The 20475-nt window shown below is 40.6% G+C and overlaps 1 protein-coding gene across 2 annotated transcripts; it reads right to left on the reverse strand.

Annotated features, from left to right (window-relative positions):
• Positions 1–1287: 1287 nt before the first annotated feature.
• cdca8.S (cell division cycle associated 8 S homeolog) lies at positions 1288–20464 on the reverse strand. Of its 2 annotated transcripts, XM_018249548.2 has the most exons (11): positions 20331–20464; positions 18578–18691; positions 18169–18297; positions 10040–10080; positions 7377–7434; positions 5474–5553; positions 5137–5210; positions 4109–4207; positions 3525–3651; positions 2827–2913; positions 1288–1655 (listed from the first exon to the last, which is right to left on the reverse strand). In XM_018249548.2, exons 2-11 carry the CDS (start codon positions 18672–18674, stop codon positions 1620–1622), a joined length of 828 nt encoding a protein of 275 aa, XP_018105037.1. In that variant the 5' UTR covers positions 18675–18691; positions 20331–20464; the 3' UTR covers positions 1288–1619. The 2 variants fall into 2 exon arrangements, with proteins under 2 accessions (XP_018105037.1, XP_018105038.1); XM_018249549.2 differs by lacking the exon at positions 4109–4207.
• Positions 20465–20475: the final 11 nt, after the last annotated feature.

The raw sequence follows: 20475 nt of genomic DNA on the forward strand, positions 1-20475 counted from the left end.
CTAGAACAAAAGTAAATAACACTCCTCAAAAGGTGTCTATTCTGGTGTGTGGTTGTCTCTTTAATTCTCCTAACCCAGTTCAGCCAATGTGGTACTCATGTGCACCTCAAAACGTGAAGTATAATCTGATCTACCACAGGCAACAAATCTCCTAAAAATGTTTTCCCACCGGCAATAAAGTAAATCCCCTAAACTGCCAAATCCTCTCTTAAAGGAGAATTCAACAGTAAAGTAAAATATCCCCTACTGTACATAGACCCCCCCACCCCCAGCCTAGCTGCTACCCCGGGCAAATGCCCCTAAATCTTTACTTACCCCGTGTGCAGATTCTGTCCAGCATAGTTCACGGCAGCCATCTTCCGGCTCTTCCAAATGAGAGCGGAGCTTCTGCAATTTTCTTGACTTTCGGAGCATGCGCAGTTGTTGCAAAATGGAAAATTGTTCCAACTGCCCATGCACCGATACGGCACTTACTTCCATAAGATTCTATGTAGGGTACAGGGGTGGTTTTTTTGTTTTTTTTTTTAGTTGAATTCTCCTTTAACGTATTGGTTCACCTTTTGGTCAACTTTTAGTATGCTATAGAATGTCCATTTCTAAAAACGTTATAATTGGTCTTCACGGTTTATTTTTAATATTTTAAATGATTTTGTTTTTATTTGGACTCTTTCTAGCTTTCAAATGGGGGTGACTGACCCCATCTAAAAAAACGAATGCTCTGTAAGGCTACAAATGTATTATTGCTACTCTTTATTACTACTTACTTTTCTATTCAGGCCTCTCCTATTTGTATTCCAGTCTCTGATTCAAATCAATGCATGGTGCTAGGGTGATTTGGACCCTAGCAACCAGATTGCTGAAATTGCAAGCTTGAAATCTACTGAATAAAAAGCTAAATAACTGAAAACAATTGCAAATTGTGCAAAACAATCCGGCGAGCTGAAAGTTAGTCATACCAAGTAAGTAACAAAATGGATTAGCAGCTGGGCAAATGAAATCATTAGGAGAAGCCCTGACTAAAAAAAAAAAAAAAGAAAAAAAAAAAGGGAAAGTCAACAAGGCAATGTCAGACACAGGAAGCAAAACAAGGAGTTAAGAGTGTTTATAAAGTATGGATGCTTATGCTACATCCTTTCTGAACATATCTCAAGATTGTTGCAATTCTATTTGCACAACTTTCAATTGGATCAGACTAGAGTCGCCTCACAAAGATCTTTCCATGTCACATTCCAGCTATAAATATTTCTGTCTGGGTAATGATTAAACACAATTCAACACAGAATATTTAAATCTTAGTCATGTTTTGCTAAGTTCAAAACACGTACTTTATTAATGGAATATTTAGAATGAGAAGATAAAGCGGTATCTGCACAGTCACAGGTTTATGTTTTCCTTGCCCCGTCACATTCTATAAACCAAGAGTGTCAAACATGCCAATCGAAGCTGTTGTGAACAGCAACTTTTCAAAAAAGTTGTAGCTTACAACAGCAGAAAGGCTTTTTATTCGACATCTTTCTACAAAGAAATAAAATACATGGCTTTTACAATTATTTACAATGGTACACAGAAATGTACCTAAAATAAAAAACATAAAATTACAATATGGATGAATGAAGGTTTCACTTTAGTTTCTTGCAGAGCCTTCCAAGTCGACTCTGTAATTAAAAAGAAAAAACTTTTTGAGTTATATCCTTTGAGTCAACAAAAACCACACCTGCAAAATAAACACACACTCTGTAATATTGAGAAAAAATGTGTTGATTTATTCACACACAAAAGTGTGGCACTGTGGGACATATATATATATACATACATACATACATATATACATACACACACACACACAGGTATGGGACCTGTGAATGCTCGGGACCTGGGGTTTTCCGGATAAGGGATCTTTCCGTAATTTAGATCTCGGTGTCTTGAATCTTCTAAAAAATCATTTAAACATTAAACAAGTCACATGACTTGGGGCAGCTGGGAAATTGACAAAATGTCTAGCCCCATGTCAGATTTCAAGATTGAATATAAAACAATCAGTTTGCTCTTTTGAGAAATGGATTTCAGTGCAGAATTCTGCTGGAGCAGCACTATTACCTGATTCATTTTGAAAAAATTTTTTTTCCCATGACAGTATCCCTTTAAATCTTAGTTTGGATCAAGTACAAGCTACTGTTTTATTATTAAAGAGAAAAAGGAAATCACTTTTTAAATTTAAAATAATTTCATTATAATGGAGTCTATGGGAGACAGCCATCCCGTAATTCGGAACTTTCTGGATAACGGGTTTCCGGATAATGGATCCCATACCTGTACTCCGAAAGATCACCATTAATAAACTAAAACTCCACATTTATACAATCCATCAATGAATGTCCAAAAGTTTACAAGACACAAAATAGCATCAGTAGTGAAATACCTCACAAACTATAAAAACATTGTTGCTAATGCGTCATTCTCTGAGTAGGTGATTCAAAGCTACCAATCATGAAGTAGGCTACTCCCCATGGCTCCCCTTTTGTCGAGAGTGACGGTAATATAGTGGAATATGTGTGTGTGTGTGTATGTGTGTGTTCAACGTTTCGGCTCTATAGCAGGGTTTTACATATGGGCTGTTCTATGCAATATATTTTTAGAGACCTGCAATGTTCAGGGGTATAGATTCCATTTAATAATGGGTATTGAAGACAGGTCTCTGAGAACTATTCACGTAAATCAATTTGTCTGAAAGTCAACATCCCCTTTAATTAGAATTCAGCTTTTTTTTGTTTTTGCTTGCTTTCGTTTTTAAACATTACAACTTTAATACTGGAAAACCACACTTACTGAGAGGATTTTAATGTTTTCAAACGTTTGCTGGTCTAAGCGATTAATATCCAAACTATCCACCTCACTGGCCAGAAGACGAATAATCTGTGAAAGATTGAAAGAAAGCAATTCAAATATTAGGTTTGGGCTGAAGAGCTCTCATGACACAAAAAATATACAAAATATCAAATTACTTCAGTTAGGATTAAACTTTGTTTTCATGTATACAGGTGCATTTCCCTCTTGCTTATTTAGCTATCCAATCTGACATTAAGAGACAATTTCTTTTCTTTGAGTTGTAAAAGATTTATCACAACAGCTGGGCCCTTATTTGGAAAAACAGAAAGCCCTTTTTTCCCTAATAAATTCAGAAGTATTTCCCTTGCTTCCATCCACATTAGTGAAAATGAATAGTTAGGGAAAGAGATCAATATGCATGTTTACTGCTGCAAAAGTGCATTTATTCACATGCACACAGGAATAAGTATGTTTGTAGCAGTAAACATTTCCAAAACAAATGTTAGTTAAGGAAAGCTGGAATCATAAGGCTAATCACTTATTTTGTTCTGAAATTTTAATTGTCTACTTTGTAGTGTAAGTCATTATAAGACTGATGTTTGCTATACAGTCCCTTTAATAAAATATGGTTAAGTCAGGTACATTTATTTACTAACAAATAGTCCATTGGGCAGTGCTTTTAAATAAAACATGATTACCTTTCCATCTCCTGCAGGCACATTGATAAACAGCTCATCCATACCAGCCAAAGGGCTACCATTAGCAGAGAATGTATACACGGGTTCCTGCATGCATGGTGTTCGCACAGCTGGGGTTTTAAATATGCTGAAATAGTTATGAGTTAGAAATATTGTTAACAAAAACAGTTACTCAAATGTCATATTTATAAAAGCATGATTACTACAATTTTTAAAATACAAAAACATAAGGTACGAACAATGTTGTCTGCATCAAACAAAGAAACTATAACTTATTGGAGGGTGCCAGTTTGTTAGGAATACTTCAGTAAGCTACAATGCTAATCTTCTGCCCCAGGCCAAACAAACAAATGAATGGGGTATTTGGCTATCAATTTTTTCATCACCTTTGTAGTTCTTGCACAAACTTGGGCTGGGCACGTGTAGTACAGCAAGTCAATCATAAAGAAGTTTGCTTTAAACAGTTGTCCAGCTAATGCTACCTGCTGAGTGGCCACAACAGAATAGATGAGGATTTTGTGGAGGACATAATATACAATGATGCTAAAATTTGCCCTTGTCATGTTAATTTATTTACTGATTACCTGGTATCAAATCTAGTGGTAGCAGCAGGTGTATATCCCAATAAAGAGGTATTAACTTGTTTGCTTGCAGAGGGTGTTGCACGACCTCTCTTACTTGTCCTAAATATAAATTAAGGAGTGATTTTAAACATATGTAGTAACATAAGCAAACTTTTGCTCCAAACCAGAATCCCAATACAACCAATGAGCTTTTATCATTAAAAGGACACTATATTTACTATTTGTTTTTAATCTTCCATTATAACTATCTAAAATAACAAAAGATTAGTTTCCCTCTTGCTTTTGAATCCCACGCTTCTATAAAGGTGCATGAAACTTTTTCCTTGCAACCAACAACAGTGTTCATCCCAGCTTTTTAGTCACATTAGAGGAGTTAGCAAGGTATACATTCATGTTTCCTACTTTTAAATTGCAACCTTCATTCAAACAACTGCCTGGTTACTAGTGCAAATTGCACTAAATAATTCAGAAACCTCAATTAATAAAAGAAATCACATCATACTAAAAGTTAATTTACGGGTGAACAAACCCATTACGATACCCTTATTTTTCAGTTATAAATGCGCCATTCGAAGAAAATCCAGCTGTGGTACACTTTTGACCTGTACTGAAGTTCAGTTTTCGAAAGGGATGTAAACCTCCACCATCTTAAGCGTTGATCCCTACACCTTTATGAAACCTGATTAATGAAGCATCAGTACATCTACTAACATTTCACAAGGATAGCACATTTATATTTTAAACTAAAGAGGCATGACATTTGCATGCTCTATATTATACTATAAAAAACAAAGGAAAAAAAAAAAGCAGAAATAGGACAGATGTAAAATTACTACATCCTAACACAATGTATACAAAAAGTCTAACCAATACCATAGACTCCATTTCCATTCTGGAAAAAACATGTTGCATAGCAACATGTGGTGCTAGTTGTACCCACCAGAAGAACAGTTGTACAGCACTACAGTATAGCCAATAGTATAGGCAATAGGCCACTACAAGTAGTTTTATGTAAACATAATGCTGACCTTTTACTGGTGTTGTTTCCAATGGAAGCTCGAGTTTTTCTTGCAGTAGATGGTTTCTTTGCAGCAACCTTGGCCTAAAAAAAACAAAACTACCTCAGTAAAGAAGAAAAATATTAAGACATTTATGAATACCACATTGCAGTTTCACACAGTGCCTTCTCCATAACAGAAAACAGTTTTAGTATTGATTTACTTGGTCCCTGTAATGGAAAAAAGTACCTTGTATTTAAATTTAACTTGTTCTGTAGAAATGTAAGCTCAATTATTTATACCTATGGTGGGGCATACACTATGCTCTCACCAAGTTCATTACCTGCAAAAAATACATTGCACTTACCTTCGTTTTTGTTCTGATTACACTTTTCAGAGGATTTAGTTCCTCGGTTTCATCATCAGGCTTACATTTTCCCTTGTTTGCTATAAGAACAAATAAAGAACTTACTGTAATTTGTTGTACATTATCAACCCAAAAAATATTTTATCTTAATTGTGATTACTCTGTGCATGAATTTTTATTTAGCTGAAGTATTTATAGCCTGTACACCAGGCAGAATGTAGAGAGACAATAAAAGAATTTAAAACATCAATGACACTACACTATTTTTTAATGTCATGGTGAGGCAATATAAACTTCAATTTAACTATATTTAAAATTATTTAAATCGTACTCGTATTGGAAATTGCAATCAAAGCAAGCAGGCAGCATTTTTGGACACTTAAAATGGAGGACCTCATGTCCATGATAAACAGACGTAAGAAGGGGGAATGTGAGTAGTGCAGTGACATCTAAGAAGTTCAGAATGGAAAGCGAAAGTAAGTGACTGACTTAATTCTGAGGCATAGAGGTGGGGAAGGCAAAGTATCATTGACAGATGATATTCCTAAATAAGTTTTAATAAAAATAATTTGGGGTTTAAGTTTAATATGTAAATGAGTTTTATTATTATTAGAGGTATGGGACCCTTATCGAGAATGCTTGGGACCTGGGGTTTTTTTGCTAAAAAATCTTTTTAACATTAAATAAACCCAATAAGATTTTCTTGCCTCCAATAAGGAGTAATTTTATCTTATATTAGTTGGGATCAAGTAAAAGGTACTTGTTTATAGTTACAGAGAAAAATGTAATAAAGTTTAAAAATGTGATTTGTTTAAAACAAGAGTTTATGGGGCAAATTCATTAATGGGCAAATTTTTGCAAGCGAACGATCTGCCACACTTCGCCAGACAAAAAGAGATCCTCTAATGCCCTAGACATGAAACCACCCTAAAACTTTATAGCATGCCCCTCAAATCATTGGGAAAGAAATGTTAACACAAAAATCTTTAATAGTTAGAACTTCTGAAGGCAATCCCGCTTTAAAAAAATGAAAAAAAGCAAGCGTTTTTTTTTTATATTTTAAATGTTATGATTTTTCGGGATACAGGATATGTCACAGACATAATATTGATGAGGATGTAGTTTCATCTTATCGGTTAGGTAGCGATGGAAACTGTGGCAAGAGGTAAAGCTCTATAAAATTCACACTTAGTGAATTTGCGGAGTAATGATTGTTCGCCTGAGCAAAAGGGCACGAAACTGCGCTAATGACTGGTCTCTTTTGCTAGAAAATTTTTGTCTACGCCCGTTAGTAAATTGGCGATGTCCCTGCAGATGATATTTTGGCCGAATTTTCGGTAGCAACGCCCTTTAGTAAATCTATGGGAGATGTCTTCCCCTATTTCGAAGCTTACTGGATCACGGGTTCCAGATAAACGATTCCATTCCTGTACAGCTTTTATGTCTGTGTAACAAGTCCCCTTTAAGAATAAGGAAGAAAGAAATGCTAATTTTAAGCATTACTGCCTGGTGTCACTATCATTAGGGTATAGAAAAATAGAAGACTAATGTGTATATTTCACTCGTGGTTACTATATAAAGTTATGACAGCTATCTGTTAAAAGCAGTTACTGCTGCAGTATTTCCATGATCCACAGAAAATGAATCACAACCTCTAAAATTATAGAGAATATATTTACACACACAAAACAATTCACACAGCATCCATCCTGGATATTTAAAGGATATGTGCAAATGATTCTTTGAAACAGAAATGCTATTAAAGGTTACCTGAAGAATGCAGAAACAGGTTTAATTTCTGCAAAACGAAAGAAAACTTTCAAACATACATTAGGGTGGGTACATTCACCATGTTGCCATAACTTATGTACAATATCAGATTGAACACAATATACATACTGACCTTTCTTGAATGGTGTTTTGGTTACAGTAGATGTTATTTCATCCATGTCAACCTTCACCTTAAAAGAAAATAATACCAAACTTAGACAACTGGTTTGGGTCAACTCTAGATGCAGGCTTAAACTTAAACTCGAATGCTGTCCAAGGCAAATGCAGGGTTGTCCTTTCCTGATTATGTATCTATATTAAATGGCAGCACAACTATTTCACATAAGCACTTGGCTGGAAAACTCACATCAGCAAACTCTGAGAGCCATATGGGCCCAATTAATTGACATAGGAGAACAACCAATAGGGTGGCTGCTACAAAAGCCTATCAAAAGTGCAAGGGGGACATCCACGCACCCTATCCTGCACAATGTATCACAAATGTGGAAAGCCGATTACAAATAATTAGAGAACAGCAAATGGACCCCGTACTCCCCTTTGGAATAACATGCATTTTCACATTGTGGCACAGATGGGGAATATGAAAACCTGGTCTGACAGGGGTATTACAGAAATTGGGGACCATTTCTGATCAGGGTATATCCTCATTTAGAGTTCTGAGACAATTAAATGGGTTACTGGCAATATATAAGGGTTAAACAAGCTCTTATGATAACATAAATCAAAAGCTATAAAGGTACAAGAGAATAAGCGGCTTATCCTTCTTAATAGGTCATCCACCAAGGGTCTTATCTCCAGTTTATATGCTCTATTGCTGCAAGTAAGCAGAGCTGATCCACTGGAGGTTTCTTTTATCTCAAAAGAGGTTGATTCAACAAGTTTAACAAAATTTGGGGCAAATGGCCTGATAAAACCCCTCAGGCACAGTTCAATAATGATTAGTTATACCACCTAACTCACTGCTTCCGGTTATAAGCTGTATAAAGGGAAAAACCATAATAAAAAAGGCTAATTAATCAGCTCATGTATTTCCAAGGTAACATATTATATATTACTGTAAAATACACATTTAATAAGACCTGTGGCAATTAGTGCAAGGTGGATTGGTATGATTTGACTGTAAATTTCTTTTTCTGAGCACAGAGGCAATCAAAATCCCATGTGAACCACAAGGTTTTCTGATACAGTGAGGTGCTGTGAGAAGATGGGCATAATCTAAAAGTGTGGGTGCCACAGTTCTGACCTTTCATTGAAAGGCCATTTCAGTGAATTATTTGCACGTCTGATGTTCGATTGCTGTCATGCATTATTTGCATATTATGCATTAACTAATCCAGTCATGTCATGCAAACTAAGCAGTGCCCACACATAGAGGCTACCAATAGCCCTTATTTGGCACCACCTGGAACTATTTTCATTCTCTTGTTATTGTCCGACTTTTTACATTTTAATGTGGCTCACAAAAATGCTGGGGAGCCACAAAACCACAAAAAATAGAAATGAAGACCAAACTGCAAAGAATAATAAATATCCATTAATTTGATAATTAATTGGTACCAAGTACAATTATAAAAGTGATTAAGCACAAAGCTCTGCCATCATTTTATCAATAAGAAAAAAAAATGTTTCTTTAATAAATGCTATTAATTTTGGACTATAACTTAGGAGCCCATTTAAGATTACTTGTGCTTTTCGGTTGCCGAAGTTATTGTGTGTTACAAAAGCCTGTGGACAAACTTATGAACATTGCTGTTTTTCCTGCACAAAACACAGCATGATTTGTAAACTCACACATTAAAGTTGGTCAAAAAGTACAAAATCTTAAATGGGACCCCATAAAGAAAATTAAAAACCTTCAGCACAGTTAAAATGACATAGGGGTAGATTTATCAATGAGTGAAGTTAGAGATCTCCACAGTCCGCAGAATGAAATACCGCCTCTCTCCATTCATTTCTATGTGATTTTTAAAGGTGTATATATCAAATGGGGAACTTTCACCATCACCCTTTGATAAATACGCCTTTAAAAATCCCATAGAAATTATTGGAGAGGCGGTATTTCATTCTGCGGACTCTGGAGATCTCTAACTTCACTCTTTGATAAATCTAGCCCATAGAGAGATGGTGTGTACTGGCTACGGAATGGTATATAAAACTCATTACACACTCATTTACAGATTAAGGGGGTGCCTCTGCAAGGAGTCGCTATTATCAGGCCCACTTTTCTCTTTTGACAACTGTTATGTTCCCAGATGTTATGAGCTGTAAAAGTAAACAAACTCTATGGAACTGGAGGGGGTTGCATATAGCACTTTCTATATAAAATAGCAGGCAGGTATTGTTTACTAAAGAATTACATTTGTTTGTCTTCTTTGTCCAACATGACTGATTTATAAATATCTAGCCCCAAGCATAAAAAAGAAAAATGTACACTAAACATGTCACAAAAGCTTTTGTCATATACCAAATCATAACTTAGTAAAATTTGGAAGTTCAGTTTTTCACACCATAAAAGTCACATGACAGTTGGTTTGGTTCAGCTAATCACTAAAGATTTGGCAAAATTTTAGAATTCAGTGTTATAGTGGCCACTTTACTTTACATATTTCCTAGAAGAAAAAATTGCCCTGGGAAAATTAAATAACTGCTGATCCATCGTTTTATAATGCAAAAGCTTTTGTGCAGAGCATATATGATTTTGAGAAATATGTACTTTCATGGAAATAACCCATTTTCTCTGGCAGAAACCAGTAGGCTTAATTACAGATATCTTACCGTGGCAGCTGCCTCCAACGCCTTTTGACTTCCACCTTTTGCTGCAAAAAGAAAAAGGATGATTTGTTACTTATAGGTAGACAATATATTGTACTTTTTTAAATATACAAAGTCTTCTACAGTAGATGTTTACCATATCTATATTAATCTATATCCACACACACACATTAAGGGCTCTGCAAAAATGTATGTTTAATGTGATTTATTGAGTATTACTGTTCATCTGAGATCCTTGAGAATGATGAAAAGTTGGACGCACAGCGATACTCAATCAATTACACTAATCACTTTAAAACGATTAATATATATAACTAACGCACACGCATCTTGGCATGTACAACTAACTTTAAAGGGGACCCGTTGCCCAAAAAAAATATTCAAAAATCCTAATTTATCACATTAGTCAAGCAAAATGAACTTTAATTACACAGTATAAATTATTTGAATATTGTTTCCTTCAGTCTGGGAATTCATAATTATAGCAAGCAGGCAGGAGCCATTTTGTGGACACTCTTGTTTGTGCACCAGAATGGGGGACCCAATGTCCATCCCCATGCCCTGGCTACACAATTAAATGGTGAAGAGAACGGGGAATGTGTGGAGAGCAAGGACATCTAGCAAGTGCTGAATGGAAAGTGAAAGCAATTGTCTGCCCCGCCTCTATGCCTAAGAGGAGGATCAGGCAATATTTGACAGCTGAGATTTTTAAATGAGCTTACAACAGCTATGAATGCTTTATTGGATTTCATGTTTTATTTGAAAGAGAGATTTTTGTACTTACCGTTAAATCTTTTTCTCTTGTCCTATATTGGGGGACACAGGCACCGTGGGGATGAAGATCCTGCAGCTGGAGATGGACACTATGTTGCAAAATAAGACTCCTCCTCCTGCTCTGGGCTTCATCCCCTGCCTCCTCCTACAATCCTCAGTTTCAACCGAAGAAGGAGCAAAGCAGCCCAAAACAGAAGAGAAATCAAAAATAACACCCTCTGAACTAAACATTAGAAAAACCAACGTAATGGAAAAAACGTCACGGTAACCGTGAAAAAACAGTGTCAGAATAGGGAGGGAAAGCCTGTGTCCCTCAATATAGGACAAGAGAAAAAGATTTAACGGTAAGTACAAAAATCTCTCTTTCTCTTGACTAATTGGGGGACACAGGCACCGTGGGGACGTCCCAAAGCTCCCAAAAGGGTGGGACACTGTATGGTAGGTGTCTAACGAACCGCAGCACTGAGCACCTTCCTCCCAAAAGCAGCATCGGCTGAAGCATGCGTGTGGAGCCTGTAGAAGCGAGTGAAGGTATGAAGGGATGCCCATGTGGCCGCTTTACAGATCTGATCCGCTGAAGCTTGGTGACGGAAAGCCTACGAAGTGCTGAGGGAGCGAGTGGAGTGAGCCCTAACCTTGATCGGAGGATCCTTGCCCTTGACAGCGTATGCTCTGGAAATGACGGACCGGATCCACTTGGCTAAAGTCGCCTTGGCGGCCTTGGTGCCCCGTTTGGGGCCATCAGGGAGAATGAAGAGCGCATCAGTCCTACGAACATGCTCTGTGGCTTTCAGATAGAATGAAACGGCTCGAACAACATCCAGAGTGTGGAGCTTGTGCTCAATCGGGCCTTTGGGATTTGGACACAGTGAAGGGACAACAATGTCCTGGTTCAAGTGGAACGCAGATACCACCTTAGGCAAAAAGTCTGGAGTAGGTCGAAGCACCACTTTGTCCATGTGAACGACTGTGAAAGGCGATTTGCAGGAGAGAGCCGCAAGCTCCGAAACTCTCCTAGCGGACGTGATCGCCAACAGGAACAACACCTTCTCAGTGAGGGTAGACAGAGGAAGCTGATCGAGTGGTTCGAAGGGTTCCTCTTGCAAGGCTGAAAGCACCAAATTGAGGTTCCACGGGGGCACAGGGCAGCGATACGGAGGGATGATACGAGTCGCACCTTGAAGAAAAGTCTGGATCTTAGGGTCAAGAGCCAGCTTGCATTGCAGGAGAATAGACAAGGCCGAAACCTGCACCTTGAGGGAGCTGAGGGCTAAGCCCTTTGAAAGACCATCCTGCAAGAAGGAGAGGACCTCCTTGACTCGCGCCTTTTGAGGATTAACGGCTCCGTGCTCACACCATGATATGAAGGTTCTCCCAACACGGTGGTAGATTCTTGCGGAGACAGGCTTACGTGCTCGCAGCATGGTGGGATTTGCATCCGGGGGTGCTCCTGAATCCCGCAGAATCAAGGCCTCAAGAGCCACGCCGTTAAAGCCCAGAGATGAGAATTCGGGTGGACAACCGGACCCTGAGTGAGGAGGTCTGTCCGTTGAGGAAGATGTAAGGGTCTGTCCGCGGCCATGGCGATGAGATCTGCGAACCAAGCCCTGCGGGGCCAGAAGGGCGCCACCAATACGGTCAGGGTTCCCTCTCTTTTTATCTTTTTTATCACCTTTGGTAGGAGTGCCAGAGGGGGGAATATGTAAACTCTGGAGAAGCTCCACGGAATCACTAGGGCGTCTACTGCGTGAGCCAAGGGGTCGAGGCTCCTGCTGACGAAGTACGGAACCTGCCGGTTGGATCTGGACGCCAGAAGGTCGATGTCTGGCAGGCCCCACCTTGCCACAATGAGTTGGAACACTTCGTGGTGGAGGCGCCACTCCCCGTGATCGATCGTTTCTCTGCTCAGGTAGTCTGCCAACCAATTGTCCACCCCGGGTATGTGGACGGCCTAGATGGCGGGGACGTCGTTCTCCGCCCAAGTCAGAATCTCCTGAGCCTCCCTGAGGGCCGCAAGACTTCTGGTGCCGCCTTGATGGGTTATGTAGGCCACGGCCGTCACGTTGTCGGACTGGATTCGCACGGGGTGACCCTGGAGTACAGTCGCCGTGTGTTCCAGGGAGTAGCGTATAGCTCTGAGCTCCAGAAGGTTGATGGGTAACCTCTGTTCCTCCAGAGTCCAGAGACCCTGTACTGTGGTTTGGTCTATGACACCTCCCCACCCGCGAAGACTGGCATCTGTGGTGAGAATCTTCCAGTGATGGGGGGGAAAGGGTTTTCCCCCCGTCGTCCGAATTGGTTGAAGCCACCAATGAAGAGAGAAAAGCACACGACTTGGAATGGAGATCTTGCGATCGAGGTTGACTCGGTCCCTGCGCTGGTGTAGCAGGATGGTGCGTTGAAGTGGTCTGGTGTGGGATTGAGCATACGGGATGGCCGGGAAGGATGCCACCACCGTGCCCAAAGTCTGCATCGCTGATCGAAGGGTAACCTTGTTGGATCCCATGAGATATCTGATCCGAGTCTGGAGGGTCCGGATCTTGTCCTGCGGCAGAAATGCTCTCCCCTGTCTGGAGTCCAGTATCAGGCCGAGGTACTGTATTGATTGAGTCGGGTGGAGGTTCGACTTGTTGAAGTTGATCGTCCAGCCCAGAGATGTCAGGGTCTGGAGAACTTGAGATGTGTGCAGATGAGCCAGAGAGGCGGACTGACCCTTGACGAGGAGATCGTCTAAATAGGGAATGACGGTGGTGCCCTTGAGTCGGAGTTCTTCCAATGCTGCCGCCATGACCTTGGTGAAGGTGCGTGGGGCTGACGAAAGGCCGAATGGCAGCGCCACGAACTGCCAATGACTTCCGTCCACAAAGAATCTGAGGAAGCTGTGGTGAGCTGGATGATGGGTATATGGAGATATGCGTCCTTGATGTCTATCACTGTCATGAACTCGTTCTCCCCCATGGAAGTAAGGACTGATGGTATTGACTCCATTTTGAAATGGCACCGTTTGACGAACGGGTTGAGATCCTTCAGGCCTAGGACAGGTCTGAGCGAGCCGTCTTGTTTGGGAACCATGAAGAGGTTGGAATAGTAGCCCCTTCCCTTGGAGTGTGATGGGACAGGTTGAATGGTGCCCTCCATGGCCAGGTCTTGTATGACGGAAAGGAATTTGGTTCTGTCTGGATACAAAAAATCTGTGAGGGGGCGTGTGTAAAAAGTCTATCAAAAGTCCTTGGGGAACCACCCGAAGGACCCACTGGTCCCGAATTTTGTTGTGCCAAACCTCTCGAAAGGATTTGAGTCGGCCTCCTAAGGGAATCCCTTCGGGAGGGGGCACACCTTCATGCGGTGTGGGGTTTATCTTGTGAAAGCTTGGAGGTGGGCTTGGAGGAAGACCAGGGTTGTCTTTGTTTGCCTTGAAATCGGGAGCGAAAGTTGGAGGTGGACTTATCAGATTGCGTCTTCGACCTTTGTCCTTGTCTGAAGGGCCGAAAAAAAGGGGTCTCCTTTTGAAGGGGGGTCTCTTGGGTCTGGTTTGGGGAAGTAGCGTGCTCTTTCCCCCAGTCGCTTGAGAAATGATTTTATCCAGTTCGGCCCCGAAGAGGAGTTTACCTTGAAAGGGAATGCTGACTAGAGAGCGTTTGGAGGTTAGGTCAGCGGACCATGACTTTAGCCACAAATATCTGCGAGCGGCTACGGAGTGGGCGGAAGCTTGAGCCACCATCCTTACCGCGTCTAGTGCTGCATCCCCGATGTAGGTAGTAGCGTCTGCTATCTTGGAAAGGATGTTGTCGGAAGTTGGATCTTCGGATCCTATGAGCTGTGCCGCCTGTTCCACCCAGACCTCCATGGCCTTAGCCACCCAGGCGATAGCAAAGATGGGCCGGAAGGCCGAGCCCGAGGCGGTGAAGGAGGACTTGCAGAAACCCTCAAGGCGCTTGTCGATGGGATCTTTGAAAGCGGCCGCGTCGGGAACAGGGATGGTGGTATTCCTGGATAATCTGGAAACTGGAGGATCCACCGCAGGAGGTGAAGACCAGAGATCAATGCATTCCTTAGGAAAAGGATATGTCTGGGTGAAACGTTTGGAAAGTTGCACTCTGTGATCAGGGTTTTTCCATTGGGACTTGATGATTTCGTCAAGCTGTTCGTATGCAGGGAAAAGGCATGAGCTTTTCTTGTGACGCTTAAAGATGTTCTTTGCTGGCTCGATAGAGGGAGAATCTTCCTCAATGTTTAGCGTGTTAAGTACTGCTTGAATAAGGCCTTCCACTTCCCCTTGAGTTATGGGAGTGTCTATGTCAGGATCAGGGAGTTCATGGTCGGAGTCCTCGTCTGACGGGACTTGACCTTCCTCTTCAGATGGAGAAGAAGTTCTCCGGGGGAGTCCGGAGGTGAAAGGATTGGGCGTTTTGATTTCCCTGGGTGGTGGGAGAATGAGAAGGTTGGGATAAGTGCTCGAGCACCTTGTCTAGGGTCTCGGGGATGCGGGCCAAATGTTGGATGCCTGCAAGTGAGACGGAAATAGCCCTAAGGAGATCAGGGTCCGAAGTACTAGCCTGAGGTAGAGGAGGTAATTCGGAGTTTCTGCGGTCCCACACAAAGATTCAGACGAGGCTGAAGAAAATTTTGTTTTACAATTTAAGCAGGCTAAAAAGGAGACCTGCGGGTGAGTTAGAGCTGAGGACTTGGAGGTCCTGGGCTCATCTGTCTTGTTAGCCATATTGCTCCTTATTGGAAACTGTAGGAGTAATAGGAAAAGATCCAATAAACAGTGTAAAAACTTTTTTTTTTTTTAAAAAATATGAGGCAGGGGAATCGACCTCCTAGCCGAAGCAGAGGTATGGCTGTGGGCAATTCTCCAGGCAGGTGTGGTCTGTGGAGAAAACAACAGAAGTATGAATGGTAGCCCAGGGGGTCCATTTACCCTGTAATGTAGTAGCCCTTAGTAAGCAGTCATAATATGTAAGCATAGTCATCCACATACACGTAGCCATAATCAGAAGGTATAGAAGGGGTATAAATATGTATTACGTACCCTATCTATCTATACCATATATATGTATATATATAATATCCAGGGAAGTACAATTTTGTGCAGAGCCTCAGACTCAAGCCCAGATCCCAACACACCAGATACCTCAGTGTATGTAAGGGAAAGCCAGAATACGTCAACGGGCTAATAAAGGTATATAATAAGTCTCCCAGCAAAAGAGGGATATTCAATGCGCTGTTGGAAGAAGCGCGCAGCAGTAATGGAATGGCAGCGTGCGTAATGGAGGAGCGGAGATATATTTAGAACCGGCTCTCCGTGTGCCTAGAAGAACTGGGTGCTACCTGGTCGCAGAGGAATCCGGAGCAGACTGTGCAGAGAGAAGGTCCGGGTGCGTCTGGCGGGAAAGAACCGGAAGAGGAAGCGCATGGGGTGGAAGGGAGATGGAACGCTAGTGTGTTCCACCAGAGAAAAAAGGCGCGCGTCCTGCAAGGAGAGAGATGGCGGGAGGGCGGGGCAGGGAGGGAAGGATGGTGGAACGCAATGCGTTCCACCAGGAGAATGGCGGTAAAGGCCAGAAAAAAGGAGCAGCGCATAAAGTAAAAGCGTCGCATTCCACAGCGAGGGTGACAGAGTATAATGAATAAATGAAATTACTCACCTACTAGAAATCAGCCAGCTGAGTTGTGCCCAGTAAATGATGCCCCCTGTGAATAAGAGACACACATATAAATATATATATATGCACAGGTGTGAAATATATATGTATATGTGAGCTATTATGCTGTTATACACCCGGGTGGGTATATATCGCTGATGCAGACCTCCGTAGAGCGGGAAAGCAGCGTAGGGGGTGAGGAGCCAGCCTGCAGACCTCCGGAGAGCGGGAAGGCTAAAGGGCAGTTATTAAGTAGCTGGAGAGGCGCTTGAGTGAATCAGTGGCCCCTTGGTGTGGCGTGATCTTAGACCTGAGGCCCTGATCAGTGCTCCAGCCACTAGACTTGAAAAAGCGCGTCGTCTCCTTCTGAGGACACTAAAAGAAACTGAGGATTGTAGGAGGAGGCAGGGAATGAAGCCCAGAGCAGGAGGAGGAGTCTTATTTTGCAACATAGTGTCCATCTCCAGCTGCAGGATCTTCATCCCCACGGTGCCTGTGTCCCCCAATTAGGCAAGAGAAAAAGACTTTTATTATACAGATTTTTGTGTCTGGTTGACAGGTTTGCTTTAAACACCTAAGTCAATAGATCAGATGGGATAAACGGACATTAAATCACAAACAGAATTTTTTCTTTTTTTCTACACACTAGTTAAGCTTTAGTTCTCCTTTAAAGAAGACAAAGAAGTAGCTGTTGTACATTATGTTTTGGTATTCTGTACAAGCCCAAGTTAACCACTGCCGTTTAGTAAAGATCTGTGCCCCTGTCCGGGTGCTGGAAACTATGGTAAATAGAAAAACATAGTACTACACTCAATGGGAATACTTGTGAAAAATCAGATGTAAAGCAAACTGTAACCAACTGCAACCCTCCCGAAGTGAAAATGGGCAAGTACAGTAGACAAGCAAATGTGACTGTGTTTAGAAAAAAAACTAATACCAGTGCACAACAGAAAAAAAAAAACTTACAAAACAAAAGTAGCAAAATAAAGTGCCTGTGCTGTTTGAACATTGTTCATAAAAATGTATCCAGAATGAAAGTCCTGTTAACTCCCACATATTCTTTAGCCTTCAGAATGGGTGACCGCTAAGTGCATCAGGTTTTAGAAGATTAATAAAACCCAAATTTGTGAACACACCGCTGTTTTATAAGCATTCCAGAGATTTTAGTGCAATATATCTCTGAGATACTTATAAACAGCGATGTGTTCACCAGATCTTAAAAATAAATTGTGATTTTTTTTTGTTCACAAGTATTTCTGTTGAGTGCGATACTATGTCATTGTAACTAGCATCAGGGTTCTTCAGACAGACATTTAATAAATTGCAAAGAAATAATAAAAGTTTAAATTATATGAACTTTTATGCAAGGCTCGTTTCAGATAAGTAGGCTATTTACTCAACATTTTGTGCTGTGGTTCTGCAAAATGCCTTCCAAGTGAGGCACTGCATGTCTAGTGTTATCAGTGTTTAGTATTCCATGAACACACAGCCATACACAGAAAGCAGAATAATTATTATTTGTGGTACCCTAAAGTTAAACCATACAGTATACAAAAAGGGGAACCATAGTACTAGATGTAAATCCCTAAGCTAAAATGTATTTCATAGGGCACAGAGAATAACAGTGGTAGGTGCTGAGACACAGAGTAGCGAAGATATTTTTTTTGGCAAAGCATGCATAAATAAAATGTACAGTATAAAGAGCCTTACCAATATAATCCAGCCAGCTCATTTCTCTTATAGCCATAGGTAACTTGATTATTTCAATATTGTACTGGCTATCCACTTCTTTAAGTATATTTATAACACTTGCCTTCATTTCTTCCGTGATAATCTTGACTAAAAGGAAAAGAAAAGGGTCATGTTACTTCCGAGCACATTGTATAACTTTAAATATGTATATATATTCATATAATCCTGCTAGAAATACTCTTTTAAAAATAAAAAAAAATAACTTGCTAAAATATTGTACAAATAATAGTTTTTCAATATCGGTGTTCCATTAAAATACTTTCAAAAAGCCATTGAGCACTGTAAATCACACAATTGGAGCATCAATAATAGTATCGAATATGCCATTTCTACATAGGGTTTACCATAAAAGGCTATTAAAGAGTACCTTGGCTGTCAAAATCCTTGATGAATGAAGCCAGTTTTTCATTTTTTACTGAGCGATTTTTAGGTTTGCGATTGTTCTTCTTTTTCCCGGGTGCCATGATGAAAAGGTGAAATCTTGAAAATGTTTGACAGAAACAATCATATTTATATTCACAATTCAGTGTCAATAAAATCAGTCAAAACATGCCAAGACTGGCAATCTGTGGGTTCTAGCAAATGCCAAAGAGGTTGTTGTAAGATGCCACAGTCACTATATAGGAGGCTGGTGGAGGTTATTTGGGCCTCTGTGTACCTGCCAGGGCCCATTTTGAATGCCAATCCAGACCTGATCATAAGGATTGTTTAATTTTTAAATGTCTGCAAAAAAAAAAAGTGAGTTGTTCCAGTCGAACTTAAAGGGGAACTATCGTGAAAATGAAAGTTTAATATAAGCTTCAGCATATTGAAATAAGAAGTGTTCTAAATAGAATTGAACATTCTGTACAGTTTCTGAAATAACCAAGTTTATCTTCACTATCCCTTTATCAGCATCTGTTTTTCATCATTCTCTCTTCATGCAGGAGTTGGGTGTCAGATATTCATTGACAGTTAGATCCAATATCACTTTTAGGGGGGGGGGCTCCTTTTGCCTAGAAGATGTATTAGAGCTCACTCTATTAAAATCACCAGAAATCTGGCCTCTCTACATGCAGAATTTGTGCAAAAGGCAGTTATTTTTTTAGATTTTGTTTGTACTGGAATCAGTTGTTTTGAGTGAGCTCTAATACATCTGTAAGGAAAAGAGCCCTCCCCATAAGATATATTGGATGTCAATGAATATCTGACACTCAACTCCTGAATGAAGAGAAACAGATGCTGAGAGAGGGATAGTGAAGATAACCTTCATTATTTCAGAAACAATGCAGAATATTTAATTGTATTTAGTAAGTGTATTATTTCAGTATGATGAACGTTATATTAAATTTTCATTTTCGTGATAGTTCCTCTTCAATCCAAAGATGGCCATACACGGGCAGATTGTAGTTGCCCCTTCAAACAGATTGGGGCGCTCATCTGACTGTATCTTCGATAGATACCGGATAGAAAAAGTCGATCTCAAGAGAAAAGATGTAAGAAAAAAAGAACACTTCCTGATAAATGTCAGTAGATTGTGGAACGATTACGTTTTACAATAACTATGAATGCAAAATACTTCTAGAGATCAGGCCCGGACTGGCAATCTGTGGGTTCTGGCAAATGCCAGAGGAGTTGCCATAAGATGCCATAGAAGTCAGTATTTAGTGGGCTGATCAGGAGCTGATTGGGCCTCTCTGTACTTGTAATACCTGGGCCTATTTTGACTCCCAGTCCAGACCTGCTAGAGACCTAATACGACAGCTCACACGCAGAGGAGAATTCAGGCAAATACAGACATCATTACTCCTAACGTGTGTTATGGCTGCTGCCAAATCCACTCTATTGACTTCCTGTGTGGAAAGGGAGACGTCACGAGACTGTGTTCTTTTCATACAATTTACACTTGGTTTTTAGTAGTGAGTATAATGTAATGGTATATTTTCCTCACAAGCTCCATACAGGAGATGCACAACAACCAACGCGTCTCCCATAGTGCCGTACGTGTGCGACAAAGCGACGTTATATTCTAAATATATTCTATACACGGTGCGTCCCTCAAAATATAACGGCGCCCAGTCCCCCTACATGTATTTTTAATTCGTTTTTGTCATTAAGCGCACCATATAATTCCCACTCACCTCCGCTTTCCAACCTCACCGGCTACGGTACAGATTCAAACTAAAAGCCGCCTTCCGGCGGCAACCAATGGAGAACTAGTATGATGTCACGTGAGTGACACAATCCCGGTGACGCTGACCAATTGCTATCGGATATTCCCAGACA

This window comes from Xenopus laevis, chromosome 2S (genome assembly GCF_017654675.1).
Source record: "Xenopus laevis strain J_2021 chromosome 2S, Xenopus_laevis_v10.1, whole genome shotgun sequence".
Lineage (NCBI taxonomy): Eukaryota > Metazoa > Chordata > Amphibia > Anura > Pipidae > Xenopus > Xenopus laevis.

Bases quoted from the DNA above. Each gene is read 5' to 3' on its own strand.
- cdca8.S (XM_018249548.2), bottom strand. From the start codon at position 18,674: ATGGCACCCGGGAAAAAGAAGAACAATCGCAAACCTAAAAATCGCTCA. The intron at 5,211-5,473 runs GTAAGTGCAATG...TGTTTTTTTTAG, and splicing joins TAATCAGAACAAAAACGAAG to GCCAAGGTTGCTGCAAAGAA. The intron at 2,914-3,524 runs GTAATCATGTTT...AATCTTTCACAG, and splicing joins TGCCTGCAGGAGATGGAAAG to ATTATTCGTCTTCTGGCCAG.